Source organism: Microtus oregoni, unplaced genomic scaffold (assembly GCF_018167655.1).
Source record: "Microtus oregoni isolate MIOR12 unplaced genomic scaffold, Mior012 000037F_ref0000500, whole genome shotgun sequence".
Classification (NCBI taxonomy): domain Eukaryota; kingdom Metazoa; phylum Chordata; class Mammalia; order Rodentia; family Cricetidae; genus Microtus; species Microtus oregoni.
In genome coordinates this window covers 6,138,059-6,151,381 of record NW_024543096.1, presented here as the reverse complement: position 1 = coordinate 6,151,381, position 13,323 = coordinate 6,138,059, and the positions used below count along the sequence as shown (strand labels likewise).

General features: G+C 38.9%; 1 protein-coding gene across 4 annotated transcripts in view; it reads right to left on the bottom strand.

Annotated features, from left to right (window-relative positions):
- The window catches only part of Mbd5 (methyl-CpG binding domain protein 5), a 296,787-nt gene that overhangs the window by 39,049 nt on the left and 244,415 nt on the right, over positions 1-13,323 (bottom strand). For all 4 annotated transcript variants that reach the window (XM_041631387.1, XM_041631389.1, XM_041631390.1 and 1 more), the window contains exon 7: positions 7,645-9,780. In XM_041631387.1, coding sequence (XP_041487321.1) covers positions 7,645-9,780 — 2,136 coding nt within the window. The remainder of the gene's footprint in view (positions 1-7,644; positions 9,781-13,323) is intronic.

Below are 13,323 nucleotides of genomic sequence, written 5' to 3'. Positions count from 1 at the left end.
CTCAAGAGCTTAAGGAAAAATATTTTATGAAAAATTTTCTTTCACTGTTTGACCTTTATCATTTACTTTGCTAACAGTACTTTCATTGCATAGAGTCAGAAGTAATCCTTAATAAAAATAAATCCTTCCAGAGATAAAATATCATGGCCTAGTAAGTTTAATAAATATAATTTACTTCTCAGTTCCATTGAAATATGAAAAAGTGTCTTTTAGATTTAAAGGACTGATTTTTAATGATAATAACATAATAAGCTGAAAGATAACTTTTATGAGAAGTATAGGTACTCCAGTAAAGCTTTATAAACATGTTCAACTCTTAGCAGCGGCCACAGTAATGTGCGTTTACAGAAATACATCAACTTCATCTTTCTGCTTTGGGTTCTAGTACATATTCTTGACATTCCTGTCTAAGGAATAGGAAGACAGAGGAAGGGACCTGGGGCTATGTTTTTTTTTTTAATTTTTTTTTTCCTCAAGGGAGAAATGGACCCCAAACAAAAGCACACTTAAGGTGAAGGGGAAGAAAGCAATTGCAGGATCCCAGGGAATGCTCTTGGCCTTGGAGGGTCAAAATGCTGGAGAAAGGAAAGGAGAGCAGAAAGACGTGACTTACATCTCAGGATGTAAAGATCAGTTTCTGGATGATGATGAAATGAAACAGGGAAAGAAAACAGACTGTGTGATTACATTATGTCTCTCCATCCAGTCTTCCTCTGTGGTGCTGGGAACGGAGATAGGGCCTCAAGCATGGTATGCCAGCACTTCTACCCCTGAGCTATATACAGGCCCAGCCTGTTTCCTTTCATAACACCCAGAACCTATTGGAATTACTTTTAAAATGCTTGGAAAATGTAAGGCTACTCAAGTAGCAAAGCTCATTTGTTGTTAGGTAAATAGGGTATTTGTGTGATAGCAAGACTTGAAAAAGGTGGTGAAATCTCTGGTAGGATTTGTTTTCTGACCACACGAGTGAGTTAAAATGCATCGTTAATTACCAACTAGAAGTTTCATTTCAACAGACAATGCTGGATTTTTACTAGTCAACTCCGTATCCTATTATATCCTGTTTTATCTGAAGCTGTCAAACAGTGCCTAACTCAATAAACACCGAATTACATCACGGATGTTCTAAGCCACTGTGACATGCCAATGAACTACAGAGATCAATTTATTATGCTCCACCTAATATTTTGACAAGTAAAATAGGAAATCTGGAGAACACTGTAGTGTTATTTTGAAAACTGTTTCTGATAGCTTATAGGACATCAGTGTTATTGGGTGCTACAATCATCTCAGTGTGTCGTGACGGTGGCTAAATGTTTAAGTGGAGGATGGAAGCAAGATGGAGTGCTGAAAGCAAACCTCAGTGTTTTCATGAAGCTTTCACTGTTATAGTGACGTGGTTAGGGGGCTGTCATGCCAGTTGCCTGAAAACCATAACTGTGCGTTTGTGTGTGAGTAGATGTCATGGTGGACACAAGATCAGAGGACACTGTACAAGAGTGGGTTCTCTCTTTCTACTGTGGGTCCTGGGGATCCAACTAAGATGGCCAGGCTCGGCAGCGAGCACTCTGACCTGCTGAGTCATTTGGCAGGCTAGGGTCAGGCTTCTGAGATGTGCTCTAGGGAGCAGACTATTTGTAGACTGAAGTGTGGAAGCATTTCTGCAGAGTTGGGCTCCCTACGAGCCCCACACCAAGCTGCCTGATGAATGTGCATACCTGTGCCCATGGGTGCTTCTCTGGGGAGCACTTCCAACCTCAGGAGCTGTTCAGCAGCTCTTTTGGACTTCTATTTTTGGTTTCACTTCTAGTTTGTAATGTGTGAGTTTTTACTTTGAATTTGTAAGAAGTCTAATAATAAAAAGTAACTTTTACTCATTGCTTGGTTGGCACTGATAACTGCTAGATTCACAGAATGCAATATCCTCACAATTTTGAGTTATTTAGTACTACATGAATGTGGAAATAAAATTTACTTTGATTGGAATGTATTTTAGCATTACTTTTCATAAGTCAAGTTTTTGCGGGGTTGATATTAGGTCCCAGAATCTGGATTCTCTTTAGATGTTTTTGGAATAGTTTTTAGTAAATAATAGCTTAGGTAGCTCCTAAAGAATTGAAAGTTGACAGCTGTATAAAGAGAGCTTAATATATTACAATGGAATAAATTTCTCCCAACTAGAACACTAGAACAATTTATTTCTTTAAAGGTACAAAATAGATAATTGAATCAGCAAACATCATATCACTCTGAGTTTCGTTATCACTCTTGATTACATAGACTTAATTAATGTTTTACGTAAAAACATATTTTAACTCCTTTTATATACAAGAAAACATTAAACCTATAATATGTAAACAAAACAAGTGGTGTAGCCCTGGTATAAGAAGACCTTCTCAAGGACCGAGACAACGCCTATAAGAAAAACATCTTTCAACAAAGAAGGGTTCATTCTGCAAAAATTTAACTAAGAATAGATTTTCAATTTGCTTGGTTGTCTGACTAAATAACAAGATCACAGAGCACTTTAAACTTGCAGATCACATGCATCATAAGGGGAAGAAAATATAGGCTTTAAAAACTTAGTATGAAGTGCATTCAACAGAAACAACTGTCACGGTGCCCTTGCCACCTTCTTCAGGCTAATGAACGTCCCATACCTGTCTCTTCAACATTGTCATCTCTACCTGTCTGCATTTGTTATTTCCCCTTTAAGTGCAGGGTGTAACTTTCCTTTCCTTTCTAGACTGGCATGTTATGAGAATAAATAAACACATAGAGCTAAAACTTAAATACATCATAGTCTTTTACACAAAGTAGTTTTGTGGTCTCATGATTTCACTGCCTTATACCTACCATTCTATTAGCTGTCCTGAGTTTCACATGTATTTTGTGCTGAGTGAAAACATTTTCGTTTGCAGTAAAAACATACATACACACTTACATACGTAAATACTCATGAACATGTATTTATTCATAGGTTTATTTATATCCTGACGAGTTGATGCATAGAGTTAAGAGTTAAGGCAAATAAATGTGTTAGTTTCTCTTCTGACACAAACACAACACTCCTTTCCCTCAGAGCATTGTAATTTCATGTAGCTGAGTTGATTGTTCCTTATTAGGAAAAAGAAGTATTTTATAGTTAAAAGAGTTTAATGGCATTACCATATGGGAAACAGGAAGGTTGTTATTAAGTATGTTCATACAATAATTTAAATCCTTCTTTTTGTACTCTGTGTACAGGACCAAGGGAGGGACTAGTTGTGTGGATGTAGGCAGGACCTGTGTTTTGGTACAGGTGTTTCTGTTATTTGGTAAGTGGATGTGGGCCTACTTAAAGTTTGCTGGTCAGGGACACTTGATTTTTGACCCCCTCTAAACCAGAACACTACACTTAGGTGGTAAATTTTCTTTTTAAAAACATTGAAAATTTTGTGTCCATGTGATATGTGTGGTATGCGTTTGTGGGTGTGTGCAGGAGAGCACATGTGGAGGGGAGGCCAGTGTGAACTGTTTTCCTTTATTGTTCTTCACAGCGCTTTCTGAGATGGGGTCTCCTACGAAACCTTAGGCTTAGCAATATAAAAGATCAGCTGGTCACCAAGTCCCAGGTCCTTCTGCCTCTGTTTCCCACACTAGGATTATAGGACTATGTGACCATGTATGGCTCCCTACAAGGGTGCTGGGGCTCCAAACTCAGGTCCCTTGCTTGCACAGCAAACATTTCACTGACAAAGCCATCTCCCAGGCCCCTGGCATTTATTATAAATGTCCACTGCTTATGTATTTCTAGAACAGTGTGTTTGGCACTGTGTGACTGGACTGGGGTCTAGGGTTTTTGAGGTCTGGTTTCCAGATCCAACAGAACATGATTTGACCATTTAACTATATCACCAAGAATCTTACTGTTATGAACTAAAAATTCTTCAATGGAAATATTAGGCTTGATTGCAATTCAATATTCAAAAGAAACACTTGCACACACTTCAATATAGAATATTTAGAAGCATTCATGGAAAGGAAACTAAAACACTCAATAGAGTTAATAAAACACATAGCCTTAAGATTTTAGAATAAAGAAATTTAGTATTTTTATATATTCTCCACACTCTTCATTTAATTCCTATAACTGAACTCTATACTTAAAAATGTGAATACAGAATTCACATATTAGCTTGCAAACCAATATTCTTAGTTTTTAAAGATAGAATGATCCTCCTTAAAGGAACTTTTGAGGGGCTAGAGAGGTGGTCAGAGGGCAAAGGCAACTGCCGTGCAGGCTTAGCTGCATTCAATCCTGGGGGCCCACACAAACGTGGAAGTAGAGGGCTGACTTTGTCCGAGTTATCTTTGACTTTAACATGTATGCTATGGCACATGCACCCCTTCCCCACATCACAGACACACAATAATAATGAGATTTTGAAAATTAGTTACCTACTGAGTTAAACATGAGAACAAGTCATTTCTTAATGTCTTCATGTCATATTTCTGACCTGCTGTTTAAAGACTGGATAAGGCACTGGGGTGGGTAGGTCACCTGAGCTGTGCTTACACTGTGTTGGGAAAGAAAAGCTGGACCATGCTTCCTAGCCATCTGCTCCTACACCATGAAGCCATGCAAGAAGGGAAGAACTGGCACTGTACTGCTTCAGAGGCCCACAGAAACATCACCCACAGGGACCTGTTCCTTTGTCAGCCAGGAAGGTCACCAAATGTGGTTCACATATGTGGGGAATTCTCTTGATATTTTGACAAAAACATTCTAATCCTGTGTTCTATGATATCAGACTCCAAAGACAGAAGGCAAAAAGAACTGGCTTTTGTCTAAAAAAATATTAAAAATATACATATGTGGATTGTCATATGACTTAGTGTGCTATTTGAAAAAAAAAAACAGTATTTTTGGAGACTAAACAATTCAGATGAACTTGTGTAGCTGGGAAGGTGATATTTCAGGATCAGATAAACCTGAGCTCTAATCCTGGCTTAGTCATAGGGTTTTGGATAGCGAGGTTCTCTGAGGTTCACGTTTTCCACCTGTAAAATGAAGACAACACTTTATACTATGGACAACTATACAGATGATGAATGAGTGGAGTACTTGGCACACAGCAGGTAATCCGTGATAGCTAATGCAGCATTTCACTAATAAAATATGCGAGCACACGCTTTCAATCCCTGAATCCAGGAGGCTGAGACAGGAAGACCATGAGTTTGAGGTCAGCATGAGCTATGTACCTTACCTCGAAACAACATCAAAAGACCAAAAGGTGTTTTTTCTTTACTCTTACAGAGAAAGCTGTGCTATCTTCTGATGCCTCATTCTGAATGCCCAGCCGCACTGCTCAATGAGTGTTAATGAAAGAACAAGTATCAGTTTAAACAGGTATTTATGCTAGGCAAGTATGGCAGCACATTCAGTTGACATAATTTGCTTCATAACAAAAAGAATTATGGGGGTAAAGTCCTTCTCAATATTATCTCTCTAAAGAAGTTCATCAGTAAATCAACTCATTTTCATAACCAGCTGCAATAAGATCTATATAGTAATTATTATTTAATTTTATTAGGTCTAATGTTTTCGAATTCTTAACTGACCTAGATTTTTACCGTGTATGTCTTGATAACCTACACATGCTCAGTCACATCCATCCCATTGCCTGACATCTGTCATTAGTCTCTGAGTTACTCATATGCTAAAGCCTTTCTTACATTAATAAATTTGCAGTCCATGTGCCTTGATACCCCCAGCAATAGCAATCTAGGTTATATGGATAAATGTTTATACGGATAAATGGAACAAGAAAATAAATGACTGAGGCTCTATAAAATAAATCTAAACTTGACAATCAGAAAAAAAACAAAAATATAAATAAATGTAGGTATTTTCCATAATAGAAACATTGAAATACATCATTATTGAAACACATACATTTGCACATATGAACATAGACCTGACATGAAGCAAACTATGGTAAAGAATACCAAAACTAAATAATAAATGAGACTAACAAGGCTTCAGCAAAATGACTGAGGCATGCTCAATAAATATGGTACATCTTGAAACACGTATGAACTTGATGCTGTTTTAATTTCTAAGTGCATATATTAAACTTTTATTTGTACAATATTAGCTAAGACAGCATGAGTCAGTGAAAAGTTGGAAGCCCCTTATGCACCCTTTAATCATCCTGCTAAACCCAGTTTCACCAGAGTCCTTAAATTAAGAATATCAGGAAGGCACTACTCGCTTCAAATTATCTTTTAAGCCTGCATTCTTTTTGAAACACAAACGATCATTGTACAATTCTTCATCGAATACTGACATCAAAACAACACAAAACACAAACTGTGAAGGATGGCAGTGTAAAGCGGCAACACCAGGAAAGCGCACACTTGACGTTACCTTCCCAGACATGTGGATGAGAGCGCCCTTCCAGCACAGTGGCATAATGAAACCTGTCTACGTCTACATGGTGACATCAGCAGAGGTGTGAGCGGTTTCCCCACCAGCACCAGCAATCTGGACTAACTATGGGGCTTGGAACTGAACTCAGGGTCTTGTGTATGTCGGACAAGGGTTTGACCACTGAGCGGTATTTCCAACCCCAAATAGTTTAGTTTTAATACGAATGCTAGTGTCCCTGCAATCACCTTCCATTTCCTCCTTTTTGTTTCCTACAAGTCTGGGATCGTCAGTGATGGGCTTCAGGGGTTTTCTCTAATGTTTCCAGGACCAACTTTCTGCTGCTTGAATTAGTTTACGTCTCTAATGTTCTAGGATAGTTGTTTTTGTAACAATTTCTAAGGATTTTATTGTGCAAAACATAGTTCTTTTCTTCTAATGTGTCTATTTTTTTTTGGTTTAAATTTGCCTTAATTAATAGTGGATGAAGATTTATACTTAATTTGGGTTCAAAACCTTAATACTGATGCTAAAAACATAGTTTAGTTTGAGAAAATTTAAACAAATTCCATGATAAAAAATTCTGGAAATCAGGTTTTCAAGCCTTATTTTATTAGAAAATTTAAATTATTAATTTTTTGTTTTAAAAAGGAAGTAGCCATATTCATGCTTGAATTTTCTTGAACAAATACTAAAGGAAAGAAACACATTTGAAGAGAGCTTCCTACTTCACACACCCTCTAGTGACCCTTTCCTACCTATTTACCTATTTCTGTTGAGCAGCAATAAAAAAAAAATCCCCTTCTTTTTGTATTTTTGGATTTTTCAAGGCGAGCTTCATTTACCTGTATACAAATTAAAGCTGGGTAAACAACTTTTATACTGGTGAAGACCAAGGACACATCTCATGAAGCAGGAAACCTTGCTTTCTATGGCTTCTTTTGCAGTGTAAAGTCCAATGGTTATGAAACCAATTGAAAGTCAAACAATATTCAAAATGACACAGATGGACAACAAATGACAAAACACATGGAATCCTCTTAGCTGGCATCCTTTCCAAAAGACAAGGCCCTACCATTCTGTAAATAGCATTATAAATACCATAGAAGTGAGAATCTTCACAACGGGGAAAGGAACATTTCTTATCATAATAAATATTTTGGTACAAAAATTTAAAAACTGTAGAAAACTTTAGTACCTTTGGGTACTTTTTTCTAGTAAAATCATACCTGCTTCAGAACTTGTCTGATTATAGCTGCTAACAGCGCTGTTTGGTATCACTGGAGTGGAGGACGCTGCAATTCTTGACTGAGGTGGATTGGGATGTAATGAGTTTCCTAAAGCCACGCCCGACTGACTGAGCATCCCACAGTTCCCGCTAGCCTGAATCTGATTTATTAAACCTGCAAGATGGTGGTTGGGGACTGGGCTGTTACTGTGAACAAAGTTAGTGTTTGCATTGTGGCAGTGCACGGCTTCCCCTCTTAAAGGTATGCTCTGTGTCAGTGAGTTCTGAAGAACACTGGAATTCATATTAGGATCTGGAAAATGCAGCTGGTTAGCAGAGCAAGGCAAAGCAGTATTCGATCCCCCACAACCCGGGGTACTATTGCTACTCAAGTGAGAGCTTTGACAACTCATAGACTGTAGTAACTGAGACATTGAACTTATGGGAAATGACCCCTGCCCCTGCTTCCTTAGCAAGTCGGGTCCGGGTTTAGGAACTGCAGAACTATCCATTTGAGACTGTCTGAGCAAACTCAACACTGTGGTAGGTGGCTGTTTTCTTTTCCGTAAGGAGTCTTTTTGCTGAGACATCAACTTATCTCTTAGTGCTGCTCGACCACTTTGACCTTCACCTGTAGGGAGAAGCATGTTGGCAGTTGGAGGGAACATGGTGTTTAAAGTGCTATGTCCTTCAGTGTTGCCACTGCTGGCAACAGCTCCAGAGTTGTTACTGCTGCTACTGTTGTTACCAGCAAGTTTGTTTTGATTTGCTAGCTGTGCTTTGGCTGCTGCTGAGAGTAAACTACTTGCTGGAAAGGAGGCAGCATTGTGCTGGTTCAAGATCTGATTTAAAGGCATTCCCAGCAAACCAGGCTGACTCTTTACAGAACCATTTCCGGCAGATGCGGCAGGAAAAGCTGCACTGCTTGGGGTATTAAGTACATTACTCATTCCAGCAATTAATGGGTTAGGGATATCCTTGTACTGATGATGTCCATCAGACTTGGTAGAAGGGCTTGATGGCATTGATGGCCTTGGGGAACCTATTGTTGACCTTGGTGACCTAGGTGGAACCTTTATGCCACTACAAGTGGCCTGGGGTCCTACAGGTGGCATCATGAAATTTCCATGATCTGATGATGTGGAAGATGAGCGTGATCTTTGGGGCGATGCCTCAATCCTTCCAATTCCAGTCCCCATCATGTGCACTGGGGATGTCACTGGAGAAGGGGACAGGGAGGTTGAAGCTGAATGCTGAATTCTTTGTACATGACTCCCATGATTCATATGACCAGGTTTTACAGTTGGCAAAGGGAGATTACTTGGCAAAGGAACAACAGCAGGAGGCATGCTTACATTCATCACAGGTACCTGAGAGTGGACATTTGAATGGAAACTGGTTGAATTAATGATAATAGGGTTCTGATTCACTGGTTTACTAGGAATAGGGTCAAGGATGCCAAGTGGATCTTTCTCAGATGTTAATGGCTTTTTCTGAAGAGCACAAGAAGGTGGAGGAGGGGGAGGTGGGCCTTGGGGTGGTTTGTGGTGGAACATTGCTCGTGGTATTTCCATATTAGTTGAAAAATTACACATTGGTTTTTTCATTACTGGACTCTTTGTAGTCAAGGTTGGGGAAAGAGGTATATTAGTTCTTCCAGCCATTGCACAGGATGACTGCACGGGAGAACCATGTAGCATTACTGAAGGTGGAGAAAGAGGAGTCCTATTCAGGTGAATAGGACTGGAATTGGGAGCTCCATGAAAACCAGGGTTATTTCTTGTGAAGACATCAGGGCTTCCAAGTGGGTCAGTCCTTGGAGAGATTGATCCATCTCCATAGATCTGGGAACCTGATGATGCTGGGCTGGGTAGGCCTCCATGGCTGCCACGAAATGGAGATTTCTGTCCATGTTCACTGCTGCCCAATCTCTGTCGGGGGTAGACAGGGTGGAGTTCTTGCTGCTGGCTTCCAGGCAGGTCTTGCACATATAGTCTTCCCATGGCATTTGCTGATCCAGTCATTAACTTGAAAGGATTCTTACATTCAGGCATTGCAGAGTTTGTAATTCCTTCGTGAGACTTGTTTCTTACTGATCTTGGAGCTGCCGCCCGTGAAGGTGCTACTGGAGATGCATCTGAGGTGAAAGAGAAAAAAACAATTCTGTTAATTGTTTCAATTATTTTGTGTTGGGAAAAAGGGAGGGAAAGAGAAAATTTAGGAGGGTGAGAAAAGGACACCTGGGAATACAAATTTACGAACAAAAGCTGTGACACCATGCAACTAAAAACCTTTTATAAGCTTTATCAAACTTTAAACAAAGAACACGATTCACCATTAGTTCATGAAAGGTTCTTGATAACTGTAACACTTGTTTACTCCATGTTTCTTAAGAAAGCATGGGCATAACAATCAGCACAGACTCACATTAGCCCTTTTAATATTTAGAATTTGCAAAATCAAAACTGACAGCCCAGATGGTGATGGCACTGTTACTGTTTTACTAAATTTACAAATTTTAAGAACAGTCATAATGGAAAGTTGTAATCTCTGTGGCACTTTTTCTTAGATTACTTAAATAAATTGCTATTTCTACAAGACAATGTGTTACTCTGTTACTGTTTCAATTACTTGAATGAAACCTCCCCAGATGCTATGGTAATAATTCCTTATCCCCAAATTGTTACTGTAAGAGTAAGCTCTTAATTTCTGTGATTCGAGTGCATGAAGTTCCAGTTCTCTCTAATGGCAAGATAGCAATAATATATGTAGCGATACAATCATACTTAGATTCCTATCATCTCCAAAATACAGTATAACACAATTTCTTAATTGGTTTCTATTGTAAAGATGGTTTTAGTCTGCCAACTTTGGTAAAATCCTTTTATATAAGGACAGACTTCTCATCTAAAATTTAGTTGGGGTGTTAGAGTCTTCAGCACCGGGCTGCAATTGAGTATTCCCTTTCTGCATCAGTTTACTTCTCCATCCTTCTGGAATCCCTTCAGTTCCTTTGGAGATCAGACAGAATACGGGCAACAAAAAAAAAAAGCTGGCTTATCATACAGAATTTTCAGCCTATCATGTCAGAATTCTAGGTTTAATTTTTTTTAAGGCCCGAAGGAGAGTTATGTATTATATAAAGTTGCACCTTCTGAAACAAAAATGCCGAATAATATTCTCCTATGCTAATTCCCACTAATTTGTGCTGGCTGCTTAGAGAGCTGTGTTGAAAAGAATGCTGCTATAGCTGCACTCTATGAGAAAATGCCAGAAAGTCTATTAAGGCAAAGGCGATGAAAGTGGCACCAATCATACTACGTATTTGCCGTATCTATTTTGAGACTGAAAAGCATATTAGCAATTATACTTAGATTCATTTGCAATCAGAGATAGACTTAAAGGGATAATTGCACACTTAAAATGAATCAACTTCTACTATGTGCCAAAAGAGTATACAGGTCAAATCATATACTAACTTCTAAGACAGCATTTCTCAACCTGGGGTACACAGAAGCCGGGACAAAAAGAGACGTGAACGTGTCCCCTTCCTCCTTGGAGTACGTAGACTTTCTGATTATAGCTCGGTAGAAGTTCTTTGAAAGAGTAATAATGTTCGTATTCAACAACATGACAGAGGACAGAAGATACATGGAACTGAGGATAATTTTCTTGTTAAAGAGGGAATTATTAAAGGTTTTTAATTAAAGAAATCACGAGTTAAGATATCAGGACATTGTACTTGGTGTATAGTGAGAATAGGGTTAATGTAGAACTAAGATCATGGGCTATATTCTATATAGTAATGAGTCACCCATCTGCATATTTTCTAGTTATCAATATATTTGTATAATTATCTATACTTCCATGATTCAGATATGACAGTAGTGACATTTTGTATAAATTCAGCTAACAGAATTTATATAATAGCTATGATTTAGAAAGGATTTCTTCTATCCCTGAGGACAAATTGTTACTATCTTTAAAACAGCAGGAATGTCAAGTAGACAAACAAGAGCCAGGCTGACGCTGAGTGACAGGGGCTAAGGGCAGTCAGCACAGGTGAAAGCTTGGCACTGGTCAGGCACTGCTGAATATAGTCAAGTAGGACATTGGAAAAAGCATATGAGAAGCTAAGGTAATATTTATACAAGAGGGAGGTGAAAACTGCCTCAGTAAGCCTGAAGTGTTTAATTACTTAAACCTCGGTTTATGGTAACAGTCTATAGCTGGGAAAGCAGTACACTTAATTCAACAACACACACCATTCTAAAGGGAGATTCGGCATACTTCTCATTGTATCTTTAATTTCAAGAACTAAACTTGTATGGAGAGGTACAGCAAAAAAAGACCTAGATCCAGACTCTGCTGGGTCTGTAGAGCAACAGGGCAGACTGGAGAATGGAATATGTTGTGATATAAGGCATACAGGATCAGCACAGTTAAGCGCAGTGTGGGCTGGAGATGGCTCAGTGGTTAACAACACTTGCTATAGAGGACTGGGTTGGCTTCCAGGCAACCACACAGCAGCTCACAACCACCTGTAACTCTAGTTCCAGGAGATGAGACATCCTTATTTGAGCACATACATACATGCAGGTAAACACATATAAAATAAATAAATCTTAAAAAAAGAACATATATAACACCTACAAAGTGATAATACTTGCAAAGTGATAATAGCCACACTAAGGTGGGAGGGCAACGGTGAATTTTAAATAATTTGTTACTATCAAATATACCTTTACAACGTTGGAGACAATTTGTATTTTTAAAACTAGCCTTGTTGAGAAATAAGTTCCCTGAAAGGTTTTTTCCTCACCTACCCCAGAGGAGCAGTTCTTTCGATTACTCCTTGTTTAGAGTTAGTGGCTACTGGACAGCAGCTCTGTGCCAACAACAACTGAAGACCAATTTCTCTTCCTCTGCACTCTTGCCTTCAGTCCCTTCAATTATGTGTATGATGTGCTTATGTTCTTGGATTCAGGGCTCTCAACGGTTTGGCCCCCGTTCATTTATTATTATGTAGTCTCCTACTCAACTCGGGTTATTTTCCTCATCATCCAATAGTTACGGTACACTCACGCTGGGGATGAAGTTTCAGTTCTTTTCACGTCTCCATTATTTTTCAAAGCTGGTTCTGATTCTGAGTCCTAGTCTTTGAGTTCTGCCACTAAGTCTGGGATAATTATTATAGGTTACATACATCATGACGACATTTTTCAGAATTTTGTGAAACAGAATCAACTGTCCATTAAGCAAACACTTGGGAGCTCAGCTGCATCAATTCAGCGTTCCTGTTTAAATGTTAGACAGGCTGTGCTGTTTTTTTTTTTTTTTAAATTATTTATTTATTGTGTATATAATATTCTGTCTGTGTGCATGTCTGCAGGCCAGAAGAGGGCACCAGACCTCTTTAAAGATGGTTGTAAGCCACCATGTGGTTGCTGGGAATTGAACTCAGGACCTTTGGAAGAGCAGGCAATGCTCTTAACCACTGAGCCATCTCTCCAGCCCAGGCTGTGCTGTTTTGAAGGGAGTTTACATAAGGGCTATGAGCAGAAGTTCCTCAGCCTCAAGTCATCCCATAGAGTACAAACTCATCAAGGGAAAAATACCTTAACAGTGGAAAAATAGAATGGACCCAATCTTAAGCAAGTAATCAAATTTAATGCTATCA